This window comes from Salmo salar, chromosome ssa20, assembly GCF_905237065.1.
Source record: "Salmo salar chromosome ssa20, Ssal_v3.1, whole genome shotgun sequence".
NCBI lineage: Eukaryota > Metazoa > Chordata > Actinopteri > Salmoniformes > Salmonidae > Salmo > Salmo salar.
This window is the reverse complement of record NC_059461.1, coordinates 45267767-45285735: the sequence shown is the minus strand read 5'-3', so window position 1 is coordinate 45285735 and position 17969 is coordinate 45267767. Positions and strand designations below refer to the sequence as shown.

General features: G+C 43.1%; 1 protein-coding gene across 3 annotated transcripts in view; it reads right to left on the bottom strand.

The window, feature by feature from the left end:
- Positions 1–1815: 1815 nt before the first annotated feature.
- Positions 1816–17969, bottom strand: part of mmp28 (matrix metallopeptidase 28) — a 43155-nt gene continuing 27001 nt past the window's right edge. For 2 of the 3 annotated variants that reach the window (XM_014161998.2, XM_045703350.1), the window contains 5 exons: positions 11491–11712; positions 10991–11236; positions 3739–3888; positions 3214–3381; positions 1816–3006 (listed from right to left, as the gene is read on the bottom strand). In XM_014161998.2, coding sequence (XP_014017473.2) covers positions 2609–3006; positions 3214–3381; positions 3739–3888; positions 10991–11236; positions 11491–11712 — 1184 coding nt within the window. In that variant the 3' untranslated portion in view covers positions 1816–2608. The remainder of the gene's footprint in view (positions 3007–3213; positions 3382–3738; positions 3889–10990; positions 11237–11490; positions 11713–17969) is intronic. The other variant, XM_014161999.2, reaches the window with a different exon arrangement.

Sequence of the window (17969 nt, the reverse complement as noted above, 5' to 3'; positions counted from 1 at the left end):
CTCAATCGGAAATTACCTTTACATTTTAACGCGGATCTTCCACGATACGGATTGAATCCACCCCTTAGGAGTTTTTACATGCAAAAGTGTTCGCTCTTGCTAAATCCCAATTCAACTTTATAATCTACTGATATAAAGACATGACTAACTCACAGAACACTTTATTTGGCACAGAAGGTCACAGGTTCTAATCTTGCGGATGTATATTTATTGGAGAAGTGAACTAGGAGTATTCTTGGTTTAGGATCGGCAACACTGACGGCTGACAATACATTTGGATTATGTCCGTTTCAGTAGACAACGTGTCTTGTAAAATGTAGAGTAATGTATAAGTCTGCAAATAAATAATTTTACCACTGGAAGGCAGCATTGTTCCATAGAAGTTATCTGTATCTCACATGATTTTATACAAATAAATCATTCAAAAGTGAATTACACATTGTTGGTCTTTGTTGAATATCTGAAATGTACAAGTGTAATACCAAAGCATAAACATTTAAGAAATCTTTAAGAAGGCTTAAGCTTAAGTATAATATACAGAAGCATTTTCTATGGAGTTGATTTACCACTGCGTACAGTGCATTCGGAAAGTATTCAGACCCCTTGACTTTTTCCAAGTTTCGTTACATTCCAGCCTTATTCTAAAATGGATTAAATAAAAATCCTCAATCTACACACAATACCACATAATGACAACACGAAAACAGGGTTTTTAGAAATGTTAGCACAGGACCCCTAAGTATTCAACCCTTTTGCTATAATACTCAATTGATCTCAGGTGCATTCTGTTTCCATTCATCATCCTTGAGGTGTTTCTAGAATGTGATAAATTCAATTGATTTAGAAAGGCACACACCTGTCTATATAAGGTCCCAGAGTTGACAGTGCATGTCAGAGCAAAAACTAAGCCATGAGGTCGAAGGAATTGTCCGTAGAGCTCCGAGACAGGATTGTGTCGAGGCACAGATCCGAGGAAGGGCGCCAAAACATTTCTGCAGCAATGAAGGTCCCCAAGAACACAGTGGCCTCCGTTCTTAAATGGAAGAAGTTTGGAACCACCAAGACTCTAGGAAGAGCTGGCCCCCCCGTCCAAACTGCGCAGTGGTCACTTTGACAAAGCTCCAGAATTTCTCTGTGGAGATGTCAGAACCTTCCAGAAGGACTGCCATCTCTGCAGCACTCCACCAAATCAGGCCTTTATGGTTGTGGCCAGATGGAAGACACTCAGTAAAAGGCACACGAGTTTGCCAAAAGGCACCTAAAAGGACTCTCAGACCATGAGAAACAAGATTCTCTGGTCTGGTGAAACCTTTTGCCTGAATGTCAAGCATCACGTCTGGAGGAAACCTGGCGCTATCCCTACTGTGAAGCATGGTGGTGGTAGCATCATGCTGTGGGGATGTTTTTCAGCGGCAGGGACTGGGAGACAGGATCGAGGGAAAGATGAACAGAGCAAAGTACACAGAGATCCTTGATTAAAAGCTGCTCCATAGCGCTCGGGACCTCAGACTGGGGCGATGGTTCTTCCAACCGGACAACGACCCTAAGCACACAGCCAGGACAACGACCCTAAGCACACAGCCAAGACAACACAGTAGTGGCTTCTGGACAAGTCTCTGAATGTCCTTGAGTGGCCCAGCCAGAGCCCAGACTTGAACCGGATCGAACATCTCTGGAGAGACCTGAAAATAGCTGTGCCACGACGCTCCCCATCCAACCTGACAGAGCTTGTGATGATCTGCAGAAAATAATGGAGGAAACTCCTCAAATACAGGTGTGCCAAGCTTGTAGCGTCCTACCCAAGAAGACTCGTGGCTGTAATCACTGCCAAATGTGCTTCAACAAAGTACTGAGTAAAGGGTCTGAATACTTATGTAAATGTTCTGTTTTTTTGTTTTTAATACATTTGCTGAATTTTCTAAAAACCTGTTTTTGCTTTGTCATTATGGGGTTTTGTTTTTAGATTGATCAGGGTGGAAAAAACCCATTTTGAATCAATTTTAAAATAAGGCTGTAACGTAACAAAATGTAGAAAAAAATAAAAGGTTTTCTGAATACTCTCCGAATGCACTGTATTTGTCACCAGGGCTGAGATTCAATCCGAGGCACGTTGTAGAGTGCTTGACTTTAAAGGTAATTTCCTAATGAGATGATTTCTGCAGCGTTTACTGTGAATGCGATCTTCACGAATGTCGGGAACATTGCCTTTAAAAGGTGAATGGTCAGCAGTGCTCTACAGCGTGCCTGGCCCGGCCCAGGTTTAATATGCTCAACAATGTTCATTACTAATGTCAATTTTATTGTGTCATGAATCTTACCAAAAAGTCCAGTTCGATGGCACTGATGACAGAGTTTCAGGCCAACGACCCCGGCTGGCTCCAACCAAGTCTTCCATATTTAGATTGCACAGACATAATGGCCTTTTTTATATGTTTTGGTAGTTTGGGTACCAGTCTGTTTCCACTCCTTGTCATGCTAAACTGTTTGGCATATGATACAGAGTATAAGGACTGGATTATTATCAGAAACAGACTTGTACCCAGGCTAACGTTTCAGGCTTTTGGCCTCATATCAACTTTGATATGAGAGCTGTAGCTCCCCCTGTTTGTCACAGGATATCATTGCCCTGGTGAGTCCTGCTCCTGCAGCCTATCCATTCCAGGTCCTGAGCCCACTGGCCTTCTCTGGTCATGCGCACCTTCACTGGGTCAAACCTCCAGTACTGCTGCTCCCTAAAGAGATAGAGGCGCCCGTCGGGACGGGTCAGCGCACCGTTGGTTCCCTGGGGCACCCCGGTCCAGTCGGCCAGCCGGCGCGGGTAGTAGGGCTCGGACCTCAGCGTGTGCAGGTTGAGCACGGAGTAGCGGGAGCCCTTAAAGAGGACCATGTGTCCCAGGGGGGCGTAGTAGAAGGCACAGTCTAGGTGGCAGGGGAGGCCGGCCTGGCTGCTCCTCCTGGGGAAGCCATGGTCCAGGGCACTACCCGAGTAACGCCATATACGCTTACCTGCAGAGGGAGGGAAGGGAGAGACAATTCAGCGCAATCAACACTACTTCCTCACTGAGGTACTTTATCCTGTTTGTGTTTTAGCCAGGTCCTCTGCCGTGTTATTTCATTGTCATCCAACCATAGTCACGGGAGTTGGCTAAAGCCAATTATGTCACTTCACACGATCATTCACTGACTAAAGTGAATTTAAGGAGACTACTTTACCTTTGAAGAAGTACCACTTGCTGTCCAGTGGGGAGAAGGCCGCGGCCTCGATGGCCAGTGGGAGGTGGGGCCAGCGCTGCTGGAGAGGGAGAGGTGCGCTCACGTTCCCCTGAGCCGACACCGTCCAGTACACACTGCCCCGGAACACCAGCACTGTGTGGTTCTGATCTGAACACACAAAGACAGACAAGAATACATGAAAATATTATATTTAAGCAATAAGGCCGGAGGGGGTGTGGTATATGGCCAATATACCACGGCTAAGGGCTGTTCTTCTGCACGACGCAATGCGGAGTGCCTGGATACAGCCCTTAGGCGTGGTATATATGCCATATACCACAAACCCCCCGAGATGCCGTATTACTATTATAAACTGGTTACCAATGTAATCAGAGCAGTAAAAATACATTTTTTGTCAGCCAATCAGCATTCAGGGCTCAAACCACCCAGTTTATAATATCCCAATGAATAACTTATGTGTTTGGGGGGGGATTTCAAATGATTGTGAGCACAGTCATGCCCTACCCATAGTGATGGCATCAAAGACCCCCTGGCAGTAGAGGGGCTGGGTAATTTCAGGATGTCCCTCGGGCTCCTCAGCCAGCTCCCACTCCTGCAGGGCTGAGCTGAATGCCTGGCCTGTTAACCTAATAGGCTGACCCCCCAGAGGCTTTCCTGGGGAGGACAGAGAGAGGGAGACCATCAGTAGCCAACTCATCTGACCAACAGAGGGGTTGGAATGACAACTGTAGTCAGAAGGGGGGGCTGGGTGGGGATATGTTGGCTGGGTGGGGGGGATGGGAGGTTGGGGGGGATGGGAGGTTGGGGGTGATGGGAGGTTGGGGGTGGAGGCCCACTTTGTTTTTCTTTTCCTGTACATACTGAATTTATTATTACTTAAACTCTGTAATATGATCAATACTTTGTAGATATGAACCTTTTTCATGTTTTCTTTTCTTCTGAGTGGCAGCCCACAGGTACAAAAATAATATGTGTGACATAATGAATAGAAAATGTGATATGAACGGAATATGAAAGTATAGGAATTTAAATATTGTAACCGTTATTCCCCCAATGAAAAAATACTGTATTTGCTGAAGCACATACAGATCCAGGTTCAGGCAAGATAAGAGAATGAGACTCTATGGAATGGGAGAGTAGATTGTATACAGACACAAGTTCCAGTAGTTTAAGTGATGGGGTGATAAGCGATGGGCACTATGATGTTGATGTATGAGTGTTCCATTGCGTCCGAGAGAATGTTTAGTCAGCCATCTAAGCTAAACTTTTACAAGTGTTACTTCCACAATCTATCAGGTACATGGCCACTGATTATGAACTGCCATGTGAATAAAAATGAATGTTAGGACAAATATTGTCTTACAGATGAATTTACTGCTCCAATGGGACAAATGTTGGTTGATACTTGATAGAGGAATTTTTTCCCTTCTAAAAATATGAGAAATACAAAACCAAAAACAATGACAGTATTTTCTCAAAATGGACATCATGGGAACAAACAACCCTCCCAAGTGGAAACAAACAGAACAATATTCTCAAATAGTCAATTATATAAACAGTAAAGCTGGCCTTCCCAGGAAACTGTTGAGTTGCTGTGTACTGGACAAAGGTTTGCGAAGTTACCGGAATCTTCAGTAATTAAAATCTATCATGACTTTAGTAATGTATACTTGAATAACAAAATGTATATAGTATTCATTTGTTATATCTGTGTCCATATTGTCCATGAGTTTGTCCATGAGCTTCTAGTAGATAGACCATATGTTTCAAGAGAAAATAGCCTCATTAATGAAAAAAGCATCTAAATCAACAATGGCATTATTTTCAATTACCTCTGCAACTCTTCCAATATTTACTTTTTTCACAACTGCCACCAGTTTGACACCAAAACATTGACAACAAATACATATTAACATAGTAAAATAAATAAAAGTGTAAAACATTTTACAAAGGATATTTCATGCTTAAACCCTCATACTAAACACCAATGGTATTCACTAAGTTGATGGTTAATATTTAGGATAATGTTTTACAGTTTTGCATTCTATTTTTTATTTTAAAATCTTACTTAATTATTTTATATATTTATGTGGTAAGACCAGAGAGGGCCAGAGATGATTACAGACACCTGTGATAATCTGAAGTATCCAAAAGGGCCACCAGATGTCTTTACATAAATTACATAAAATCGTTGAAAGATATGAAAATTCTGGTCGTTTACTGGTTTACGTCAAGAATGTCATTCTCATTGAAAAGAATGAAGAAAGACACAAGTGACTACTGCAAACGGATGTAAAACGAAACACAAAGCAGAATCCTATGATAAGGCTCTGGACATCACACACACATTTTGTTTGCAACAGGCTGAGCAAACATTTGTCTTCTCAGTGATGATATCAGCATCCCCAAGGAGAGGAGGATAAGCTGACAAAAATGCAACCTGGCAGGAAGAATAAAACAGAGATTCTTTGCTGAGAGTGGTGCTACTGTGTCTAATCAAAACATACTGTGTACTTGGGTCAGTCTCTACACAATTTAAAATATATAACAATTACTAGATTACAGACTTGTGTGGCCAAGTCTACTGCAAAATCTCATACACTGTGACATGACATTATCACTAAGACAAAGGTTCCATCCCAAATGGCACCCTATTCCCGATATAGTGCACTACTTTTGAGCAGAACCCTATGCGAGTCCCTATGGGCCCTGGTCAAAAGTAATGCACTACATAGGGAATAGGGTGCCATTGTGATGCAGCCTAAGAACAAATAAGGTTTCTGAGGCAGATGCCACGGCCGTACACCCCGACCAGAATGGTTAGAAATATGTAGGAAGGTTCTTGGTCAGATTCAGTACAGTGAAGTTATTCAGGTCAGACAGACATCTGGTTCCCATCATCACATGGTGCTAACACACACGTATTCTGCCCGCAGGGCACTGCATACCTTAATATCTCAGAAGATAAATTGTTTAATGTTTTCATCCCATTGTTCTGTATGAGGAACCCAATACCACAATCAGCAGTGATAATGCTCAGAGACTTGATATAAAGGGGAGCAGATCTGTATCAATATATGAAATATGCCAAATGTTTTGAACTGAAATGGAGTAGAATGTACTCAACTAGAATGTACTCAACTGAAAAGGAGTAGAATGTACTCAACTAGAATGTACTCAACTGAAAAGGAGTAGAATGTACTCAACTGTCTGTCTTTTCATTTCAATGAAAAAAACAATTATTTACAAACGGGGTGGCGTTGATTCTCCTCCAGAAATCAAACAGAGAAAGGCATCTAGAATTGGCATGCCTACAAGACTACATTTTGTTGGATCCAGATAGGACCGCTCATTAGCCACGGAGACATTCCTGGATAAATGCCTGCAGGAGGATGGATGGGACTCATCATACAACAGTAGCATCAACCTGTGGAAACCTGTCTTACACACGCCAGGAGGGAGTGAAAACCTCCACGGCAAACAGCTACTCCATTTGTTCTACATAAAAACATGTAGGCTATGCATGCAGATGAGGGTTGAATATTTCCCCGGTATTTTACAAATGTTCCATCCCGAGAATAAATCGCTTTTCTACTGGGTAACCCGGTATTTCCAGCTAAAACCAGAAGTGTCAATCAAAAGCATTATAAAAGCATAAGTAGGCCTATGTCTGGATTTGATTAGAGCTTTGATCGAATATTCAAGCCTGAGGCTACCTGAGCCCGAACCATACATTAAATACATTTTATGAGTCCTACATTGAAGACATTCATAGAGCCCAGGCCCAAAAAAGCCCAAATGATTGTTATCCAATATATATGATATAGGCTACTGCACATTATGCACAACAAAAGCCCATAAATGTAGCTAGTTATATGCACTCTTGGGTAAATAAATGAAACAAGCTCCAGACAGCTAATCTCTTTGAGTGTGAACTGTATTACTACTGTACTGCATTGTCTTACATTGTATTATCTGGACTGGAATTACGCACATCGTTCAAACCATGATAAAGCAGGGAGAAAACATGCAATTCTGGTGCAGCACATGCAGCCTATAAAGTTACAAGTATAGGCTAGCGAATTAGATTTTCATTTTCAAATTGAATAGGGCCTATTCGTATAATTAGTAAGCTGACGCATATATAAGCATACCTTTCATAATATTTCCCCTAATGTTGCTTTCCATTGTTGCTTCATCCTTTCCTCAATGTCAGCACCTTTGGCAGTGATTACAGCCTCGAGTCTCTTGGGTATGACGCTACAAGCTTGGCACACCTGTATTTGGGGAGTTTCGCCCCATTCTTTTCTGCAGATCCTCTCAAGCTCTATCAGGTTGGATGGGGAGCGTTGCTGCACAGCTATTTTCAGATCTCTCCAGATCGGGTTCAAGTCCGGGCTCTGGCTGGGCCACTCAAGGACATTCAGAGACTTGTCCCGAAGCCACTCCTGCGGTGTCTTGGCTGTGTGCTTAGGGTCATTGTCCTGTTGGAAGGTGAACCTTCACCCCAGTCTGAGGTCCTGAGCGCTCTGGAGCAGGTTTTCATCAAGGATCTCTCTGTACTTTGCTCCGTTCTTCTTTCCCTCGATCCTGACAAGTCTCCCAGTCCCTGCCACTGAAAAACATCCCCACAGCACGATGCTGCCACCACCATGCTTCACCGTAGGGATGGTGCAACGTTTCCTCCAGACCTGACACTTGGCATTCAGGCCAAAGAGTTCAATCTTGGTTTCATTAGACCAGAGAATCTTGTTTCTCATGGTCTGAGTCCTTTAGGTGCCTTTTCCTGAGGAGTGTCTTCCGTCTGGCCACTCTACCACAAAGGCCTGATTTGGTGGAGTGCTGCAGAGATGGTTGTCCTTCTGGAAGGTTCTCCCATCTCCACAGAGGAACTCTGGAGCTCTGTCAGAGTGACTATTGGGTACTTGGTCACCTCCCTGACCAAGGCCCTTCTCCCCCAATTGCTCAGTTTGACCAGGCAGCCAGCTCTAGGAAGAGTCTTGGTAGTTCCAATCTTCTACCATTTAAGAATGATGGAGGCCACTGTGTTCTAGGGGACCTATAATGCTGCAGAAATGTTTTGGTACCGTTCCCCAGATCTGTGCCTCAACACAATCCTGTGTCTGAGCTCTACGGACAATTTCTTCGACCTCATGGCTTGGATTTTTGCTCTGACATGCAATGTCAACTGTGGGACCTTTATATAGACAGGTGTGTGCTTTTCCAAATCATGTCCAACCAATTCAATATACCACAGGTGGACTCCAATCAAGTTCTAGAAACATCAAGGATGATCCATGGAAACAGGAGGCACCTGAGCTCAATTTCGAGTCTCATAGCAAAAGGGTCTGAATATTTATGTCAATAAGGTATTTCTGTTTTTTATTTTGAATACATTTGCTAACATTTCTAAAAAACAGTTTTTGCTTTGCCATTATGGGGTATTGTGTGTAGATTGATAAGGACAGTTTTTAAATGTAATACATTTTAGAATATGGCTGTAAAAAAGTCAAGGGGTCTGAATACTTTCCGAATGCACTGTATATATAGGGCTATATAGGGCTGTAGTGTATATATATATATCAATCTAGAACAGGATTATCTACAGTATTTTAGAGGCAATTTGAATGGAGTTGGAGAAGAGAAAAGACTGAGTGCTTGCGTGTGCACTGACTTAAAGCAGCGACATTTGAGTGATAGGCTGTTTTAAAACTCTGCAGCTGCATAAAAAAAAGACATCTTTACAATTAAAAAAATAAGATGACCTCTGAAAGCCAGACGAAGATGGATAAATTAGACCAGACGAAGATGGATAAATTAGACCAGATGGAAGTGGGTAAATTAGACCAGATGGAGGTGGATAAATTAGACCAGATGGAGGTGGATAAATTAGACCAGATGGAGGTGGATAAATTAGACCAGATGGAGGTGGATAAATTAGACCAGATGGAGATGGATAAATTAGACCAGATGGAGGTGGATAAATTAGACCAGATGGAGATGGATAAATTAGACCAGATGGAGATGGATAAATTAGACCAGATGGAGATGGATAAATTAGACCAGATGGAGATGGATAAATTAGACCAGATGGAGATGGATAAATTAGACCAGATGGAGATGGATAAATTAGACCAGATGGAGGTGGATAAATTAGACCAGATGGAGGTGGATAAATTAGACCAGATGGAGGTGGATAAATTAGACCAGATGGAGGTGGATAAATTAGACCAGATGGAGGTGGATAAATTAGACCAGATGGAGATGGATAAATTAGACCAGATGGAGATGGATAAATTAGACCAGATGGAGATGGATAAATTAGACCAGATGGAGGTGGATAAATTAGACCAGATGGAGGTGGATAAATTATATGCGCATTCGGTCTTTATATTACTGTAGCATAGACTATTCTGCAGCAAATGCAGGCCTTCCTGTGACAAGCAAAAAAGTTACCATGATGAGATGATAGGTCTACATGCATTGTGAACTGTGCTCCATACTGAGATGGGCGGTCTGTCCACATCCTGAGCGTTGACGATTCATCATGCAGAGGCCATAGAGAAGCTATATTTAGACAAAGCATATAATTTAACAGTTCCATTTCACGCCATGCCGTTCATATAAATAATTTATAATAATGTATAGGTTTCTCGCAGTTATTTATCCCAGGAAAAGGGAGTGGTTTTGGGCGGTAAATCTTGGTAACCGAGTTCCCGCCATTCAACCCTAATGCAGAGCCCAGTCCGCCATAACAGGAGCTTTGTTCTCCAGTAACACTAACACTGGGACAACCAATCTACCCTCGTGATAGCACTGTCAGGTAAACAGTGTGTGTGTAGGTATAATAATGTCTTAAGTGCAGTTGAGAGAGAAGATATACTGTATACTGAACAAAAATATAGATATACAACAATTTCAATTTGAGTTACAGTTCATGTGAGGAAATCAGTCAGTTGAAATAAATTCATTAGGCCCTAATCTTTGGATTTGACATGACTGGGAATACAGATATGCATCTGTTGGTCACAGATACCTTTAAAAAAATTGGGCCTCACAATAGACCTCAGGATCTCGTCACTGTATTTTTGTGCAATCAAATTTCCATCGTTAAAATGCAATTGTGTTCGTTGTCTCTAGCTTATGCCTGCCCATATCATAACCCCACCATGGGGCTCTCTGTTCACAATGTTGACATTAGCAAACCGCTTGCCCATACAACGCCATGCACGTGGTCTGCAGCTGTGAGGCAGGTTGGACGTACTGACACATTTTTCTAAAACGATGTTGGAGGCAGCTTATGGTAGATAAAATGAACATTCAATTCTCTGGCAAAAGCTCTGGTGGACATTCCTTCAGTCAGCATTGCAAAGAAATTGTGAAATACGCTTTTTGTGCAGATGAAAAAATTCTGTAAACTTTTATTTCTGCTAATGAAACATGGGACCAACACTTTACATGTTGCGTTTATATTTTTGTTCAGTACAGTATACAATGAGGTAATTGAGTGATGTCAGTCTGTCTCCCCCTCTTTCTAGGGGGCATTTGCACAGTTCTGCTTGTTTAATGATGCAATTCCTTTCAACACTTTTTGCTTATAAATCTGACTGAGATGGCTGTATCTTGATTCATTGTCGGCGCCCCACTTAACCTTACATACAGACAGATGGTTTAATTCACAGACATGCCTTGTAGTGTATACAGTATATGACATCATTGGTTTTAACCTGAATGGAGGACATCGTAAATAATTTACCATAGAGCTGCTGCACTGCAGCGATGTCATCCCAGCTGAGGACCAGGGCGCGGCCTAGCTTCCTGTAGTAGGGGGACATGAGGGAGTGGCGCACCGGTGAGTGCTCCAGCCCCAGTGTGTGGCCTATCTCGTGGGCTGTCACCATGAACAGGTTGTGTCCCTTGTGCCCGTACAGCGTCCACCTCTCTGCAATGTCGAAGTGGGCCTCCCCCCGGCAAGGGAAGAAGGCATGTGCTAGAGCTCCCCCTATAGGACAGGAGAGGAGATGGCGTGTGAGAGGTTTGGACAGGGCAGGAACTCCATTGGCCCCTCTCTGGTGCTCAGATTTGGGTGATTAAGCTCTTTCTTTACTTTAAAAGAATAGTAGGGCAAGTTTTTACAGACCATGTGACCTGAAAACTAGCTATGAATTACAGCCCAGGGTCAGGTTACATGGTCAGGAAAAAAGCTCCAGGCCCCATGGTAAAATCCAGTAGGGTGAAGATGATGTGGGGCCTGACCTGGGCCATCAAAGGCGTTGCTGGCCCCGTCATTGTGCTCGCCCTCGTAGAAGGCCAGGCGGATGTCCGTAGGGCCCTCTGGGACCTCCTGGAAGGCCAGGCCTGACACGTTGCTCCACAGCTGAAAGGCGGCACGCACCGCAAGCCGCACGGGGCCTGGCGCAAGGTGACGAGGCCAGTTCACTATCCTGTAGGTCAGGTGACGCTTGTACCATTTCTCACCTGCAGGGGCAGAGATGACACAGAGAACCATGGGTACATGCCAATGACAAAGAAACAAAAAAAGGACTGCACGGCATACCACCACATTGCTCATTATAATAAAATACCTTTCCCACCAAGTAAGTTTAATGTGATATGACAGTGTTGGTATTTCAATATTAGCAGTAAAATCACATACATTGCAACGGCCTACAAACTATTATGACCACTTGATGGAAAGGGGAGACTCTCATGAACATGATGGTGTTTCCCATTTTGCTCTACAACCCCCACAAGTGTCATGGGTCTCATCTGAAGGTAACCCATACAATAGAAGTATGGAGGTAGTTTTGTGCCAATGAAAATAGTCCAAATGTCCAATGTCCAAAAAAACAAAACAAAAAATCCTGAGATTTCTTATATCTCCAGACACTTCAAAACCTTATTCTTTATGATACATTTTTGTATTTTTTTTACATCTATAAATGTGTTATTCAATGTATTTCTATGGGCAATAGTAGTAAAGTTCCAAACTGCCTCTGGAAGCAATATCAGCACAAGAACTGTTCGTCGGGAGCTTCATGAAATGGGTTTCCATGGCCAAGCAGCCGCACACAAGCCTAAGATAACCATGTGCAATGCTAAGCGTCGGCTAGAGTGGTGTAAAGCTCGCCGCCATTGGACTCTAGAACAGTGGAAACGCATTGTCTGGAGCGATGAATCACGCTGGCATTCTGACAGCCGAATCTGGGTTTGGCGAAAGCCAGAAGAATACTACCAGCTCGAATGAAAAGTGCCAACTGTAAAGTTTGGTGGCGGAGGAATAATGGTCTGGGGCTGTTTTTCATGGTTCGGGCTAGGCCCCTTCGTTCCAGTGAAGGGACATCTTAATGCTACAGCATACAATGAATGACATGCTAGACAATTCTGTGCTTCCAACTTTGTGACCACAGTTTGGGGAAGGCCCTTTCCTGTTTCAGCATGACAATGCCCCTGTGCACAAAGCAAGGTTCATACAGAAATAGCTTGTCAAGATAGGTGTGGAAGAACTTGACTGGCCGGCACAAAGCCCTGACCTCAACCACCATCAAACCCATTTACATTATATTTTTTAAAAATTTTAGTCATTTAGCAGACGCTCGTATCCAGAGCGACTTACAGTAGTGAATACATACATTTTCTTTATTTATTTTAACTTTTTTTTTTTTTTCCCGTACTGGCCCCCCGTGGGAATCGAACCCACAACCCTGGCGTTGCAAACACCATGCTGACGTTGCAAACACCATGCTCTACCAACTGAGCCACAGGGAAGCACCTTCAGGATGAATTAGAATGCCGACTGCGAGCCAAGCCTAATCGCCCAACATTTTTTACTTTCATAAATGTAACCTTTATTTAACTAGGCAAGTCAGATAAGAACAAATTCTTATTTACAATGACGGCCTACCCCGGCCAAACCCTAACGATGCTGGGCCAATTGTGCGCCGCCCTATGGGACTCCCAATCACAGCCGGTTGTGATACAGCCTGGAATCGAACCAGGGTCTGTAATGAAGCCTCTAGCACTGGGATGCAGTGCCTTAGGCCGCTGCGCCACTCGGGAGCCCAAATTCACTCATGCTCGTGGCTGAATGGAATTAGAGCATCCAAAACATGCTCAATGGGTGACATGTCTGGTGAGTATGTTTACAGATCCTTGCAACATGGGGCCGTACATTATCGTGCTGAAACATGAGGTGATGGCGGAGGATGAATGGTATGACAATGGGCCTCAGGCTCTCGTCACGGTATCTCTGTGCATTCAAATTGCCATCGATAAAATACAATTATGTTCGTAGTCCGTAGCTTAAGTCTGCCCATACCATAACCCCACCGCCACCACGGAGCACAAACCGCTCGCCCACACAACGCCATCTGCCATCTGCCCGATACAGTTGAAACCGGGATTCATCAGTGAAGAGCACACTTCTACAGTGTGCCAGTGGCCATCGAAGGTGAGCATTTGCCCACTGAAGTCGGTTACGATGCCGTAGTGCAGTCATGTCAAGACCCTGGTGAGGATTTGTGCAAAGAATTTGAGAGAAATAAGCTTTTTGTGCGTATGGAACATTTCTGGGATCTTTAATTTCAGCTCATGAAATATGGGACCAAAACTTCACATGCTGAGTTCATATTTTTGTTTAGTATAGTTGAAAACGTGCTAATTAATACAATGCTAAAGTTGTCTGTGATGAGATTCAAACCCGCAACCTTTGAGTTGCTAGACCTGGGTTAGCTAAAACGGTTAAGGTTAGGAGAAGGGTTAGCTAACATGCTAAGTAGTTGCAAAGTAGCAAATAGTTGAAAAGTTGCTAATTAGCTAAAATGCTAAAGTTGTCTGTGATGAGATTCGAACACACAACCTTCGGGTTGCTACACCTTGGTTTTTACCTTAGGTAACCTTCTGTAATGTACCCATACCAAACGTAATATATAACAATTTACGTTTACTATGTTATGTCTAGTCTATGAGACCAGGCTGGTGATTTAGGCATAATTACAGTGCATTCTGAAAATATTCACACTATTTGACTTTTTCCACATTTTGTTACGTTACAGCTGTATTCTAAAATGGATTAAAATATTTTTTTTCTTCCCTCTTCTATCTACACACAATACCTCATGATGACAAAGCAAAAACTGTTTTCTAGATATTTTAGCAAACGTATAAAATAAAATAAATATCACATTTACATAAAGTATTCAGACCCTTTACACAGTACTTTGTTGAAGCACCTTTCGCAGCATTTACAGCCTCGAGTCTTCTTGGGTATGACGCTACAAGATTGGCACACCTGTATTTGGGGAGTGTCTCCCTGTTTTCTCTGCAGATCCTCTCAAGCTCTGTCAGATTGGATGGGGAGCATCGCTGCACAACTATTTTCAGGTCTCTCCAGAGATGTTCGATCGGGTTCAAGTCCGGGCTCTGGCTGGGCCACTCAAGGACATTCAGAGACTTGTCCCGAAGCCACTCCTGCTCTGTCTTGCCTGTGTGCTTAGGGTCGTTGTCCTGTTGGAAGGTGAACCTTCACCCAAGTTGGAGGTCCTGAGCACTCTGGAGCAGGTTTTCATCAAGGATCTCTGTACTTTTCTCCGTTCATCTTTCCCTCGATCCTGACTAGTCTCCCTGTCCCTGGCGCTGAAAATAAATCCACACAGCATGATTCTGCCACCACCATGCTTCACCGTAGGGACGGTGTCAGGTTTCCTCCAGATGTGACGCTTGACATTCAGACCAGTGCTTTCAATGTTGATTTCATCAGACCAGAGAATCTTGTTTCTCATGGTCAGAGTCTTTAGGTACCGTTTGGCAAACTCAAAGCGGCCTGTCAGGTGCCTTTTACTGAGGAGTGGCTTCCGTCTGGCCACTCTACCATAAAGGCCTGATTGGTGGAGTGCTGCAGAGATGGGAGAACCTTCCAGAAGGACAACCATCTCCACAGAGGAACTCTGGAGCTCTGTCAGAGTGACCATCGGGAGTGACTATCGACCACCTCCCCCGATTTCTCAGTTTGGCCGGGCAGACAGCTCCAGGAAGAGTCTTGGTGGTTCCAAACTTCTTCCATTGAAGACTGATGGAAGCCACTGTGTTTTAGGGGACCTTCAATGCTGCAGACATTTTTTGGTACCCTTCCCCAGACACAATCCTGTGTCAGAGCTCTACAGACAATTCCTTCGACTTCATTGCTTGATTTTTGCTCTGACATGCATTGTCAACTGTGGGACCTTATATAGACATTTATATGCCTTTCCAAATCATGTCCAATCAACTGAATTTACCAAAGGTAGACTCCAATCAAGTTGTAGAAACATCTCAAGGATGATCAATGGAAACAGGATGCACCGGAGCTCAATTTCAATTCTCACAGCAAAGGGTCTGAATACTTATGTAGGTATTTCTGTTTATTTTTTTATACATTTGCAAAAAATTCAAAAAAACTGTTTATGCTTCGTCATTATGGGGGTATTGTGTGTAGATTGATGAGGGAAAAAAATATATTGAATACATTTTAGAATAAGAGGGCTCCCGAGTAGCGCAGTGGTCTAAGACACAGCATCTCAATGCAAGAGGCATCACTGCAGTACCTGGTTCAAATCCAGGCTGCATCACATCTGTCCGTGATTGGGAGTTCCATAAAGCTGCGCACAATTGGCCTAGCGTTGCCGGGGATAGGCCGTCATTGTAAATAAGAATTTGTTCTTAACTGACGTGCCTATGTGAAAAGGTAAGAAAACAAATAAGGCTATAATGTAACAAAATGTGGAAAAAGTCAAGGGGTCTGAATACTTTCCGAATGCACTGTAAATACAATACCAGTCAAAAGTTTGGACACACCTAGTCATTCAAGGGTTTTTCCTTTATTTTTACTATTTTCTACATTGTAGAATAATAGTGAAGCCATCAACATTATGAAATAACATATGGAAAAATGTAGTAACCAAAAAAGTGTTAAGGAAATATATTTTATATTGTAGGTACTGTATGTACCAGTCAATGTTTTTTTGTTGCACCCATTTGTTGGGGGGTAAAGCTCAATGCTTTTTTTTCTTTACAAGACTGTAATCGCCTCGTGTATACACGAGATTACACAATCTAGAAATCACTAAAGCAAGCAACCACACACAGCATGCAAAGCATACAACAACGAGAGGAAAACTTCTTAGCAGGAAACAACCATTACCCAGAGCTCAGTGGAACCGGCTGGAGGTTGGACCTTAACCGTAACAGCCTGGCTGTATCAGCCAGAGATTTTTTTTATAACATTTTTTTTAATTTCACCTTTATTTAACCAGGTAGGCTAGTTGAGAACAAGTTCTCATTTGCAACTGCGACCTGGCCAAGATAAAACAAAGCAGTTCGACACATACAACAACACAGAGTTACACATGGAATAAACAAACATACAATCAATAATACAGTAGAAAAATCTATATACAGCATGTACAAATGAGGTAGGATAAGAGAGGTAAGGCAATAAATAGGCCACGGTGGCGAAGTAATTACAATATAGCAATTAAACACGGGAATGGTAGAATGTGCAGAAGATGAATGTGCAAGTAGAGATGCTGGGGTGCAAAGGAGCAAGATAAATAAATAAATACAGTATGGGGATGAGGGTAGATTGGATGGGCTATTTACAGATGAGCTATGTACAGGTGCAGTGATCTGTGAGCTGTTCTGACAGCTGGTGCTTAAAGCTAGTGAGGGAGGTAAGAGTCTCCAGCTTTAGTGATTTTTGCAGTTCGTTCCAGTCATTGGCAGCAGAGAACTGGAAGGAGATGCGGCCAAAGGAAGGATTCTAGGATTACTTCTGTCATATGTGTAGAATGTCAGGAAATTAACTTTAAACAGCAATTGTCTTTGCGGCCAAGAGGGCCTCTAAAACTACCATGTAATGTCATGGGGCCCCCAGTGATTTTGTTGTTTGGGTCACTCAGATGGCTTATGCCTTGCTCTTATGCTATGGCAAAATGTGTATAATTGAAGGACATTAACTTTTTAAACTGAAAATGTTCTCTCAGCCACATGGCAAAGTGTGTAGAATTGTAGAAAAATAGCTTTGAAACTGCTACATTTTGTTTCTGCTGCCAAGAGGACCTCTAAAACCGCACCATTAGCAACGCCCACTACCATGCTCCCCCCCCCTCCTCATTTTTCTGCCTAGAGGAAACACTGCAGATATCTATGTAGCGAACATTCATGTAAACTCGAGAGATCGGGTGTCTTGCAAAGCCACCTCTTTTGACCAGAGCCACCACATTCCCCATATAGTGCTGTGGCTGTGTACTACACTGGACTACTTTTGACCAGACCCGAAAGACGTGTCAATTGGGATTAGGCCTGTCAAAGAGCAGCCACAGAGGAGAGATGTAACTGGGAGGTCTCGCCAGACGCCAGAGTTGTAGTGAGTGCAGTGCACACTTGAGACGTCTCGATCCTGGACACAGAGATAGAGACGAGGTTTAGATATTTGTTTTATCTACCCTTAGACTAGATAGCCAGCCTCTCATCCACTCCTCCCCATTAGGCTCATATGGCAAAAATTCAATAGCCAGCCTACACAGCGAGAGAGAAACATATTGCGAATGCAGGTCCTTTCTTGGTAATCTGGACATCTCGATGAATTAAAAACTACCTAAGACTTTGGTGAATTTGTAATTGTTTTCAAGAGTGTGACCTAGCAGGAGCATTCTGCATCTGCATCCTTGAAATACTCGTGCATGGTTTTACGCGCTGTT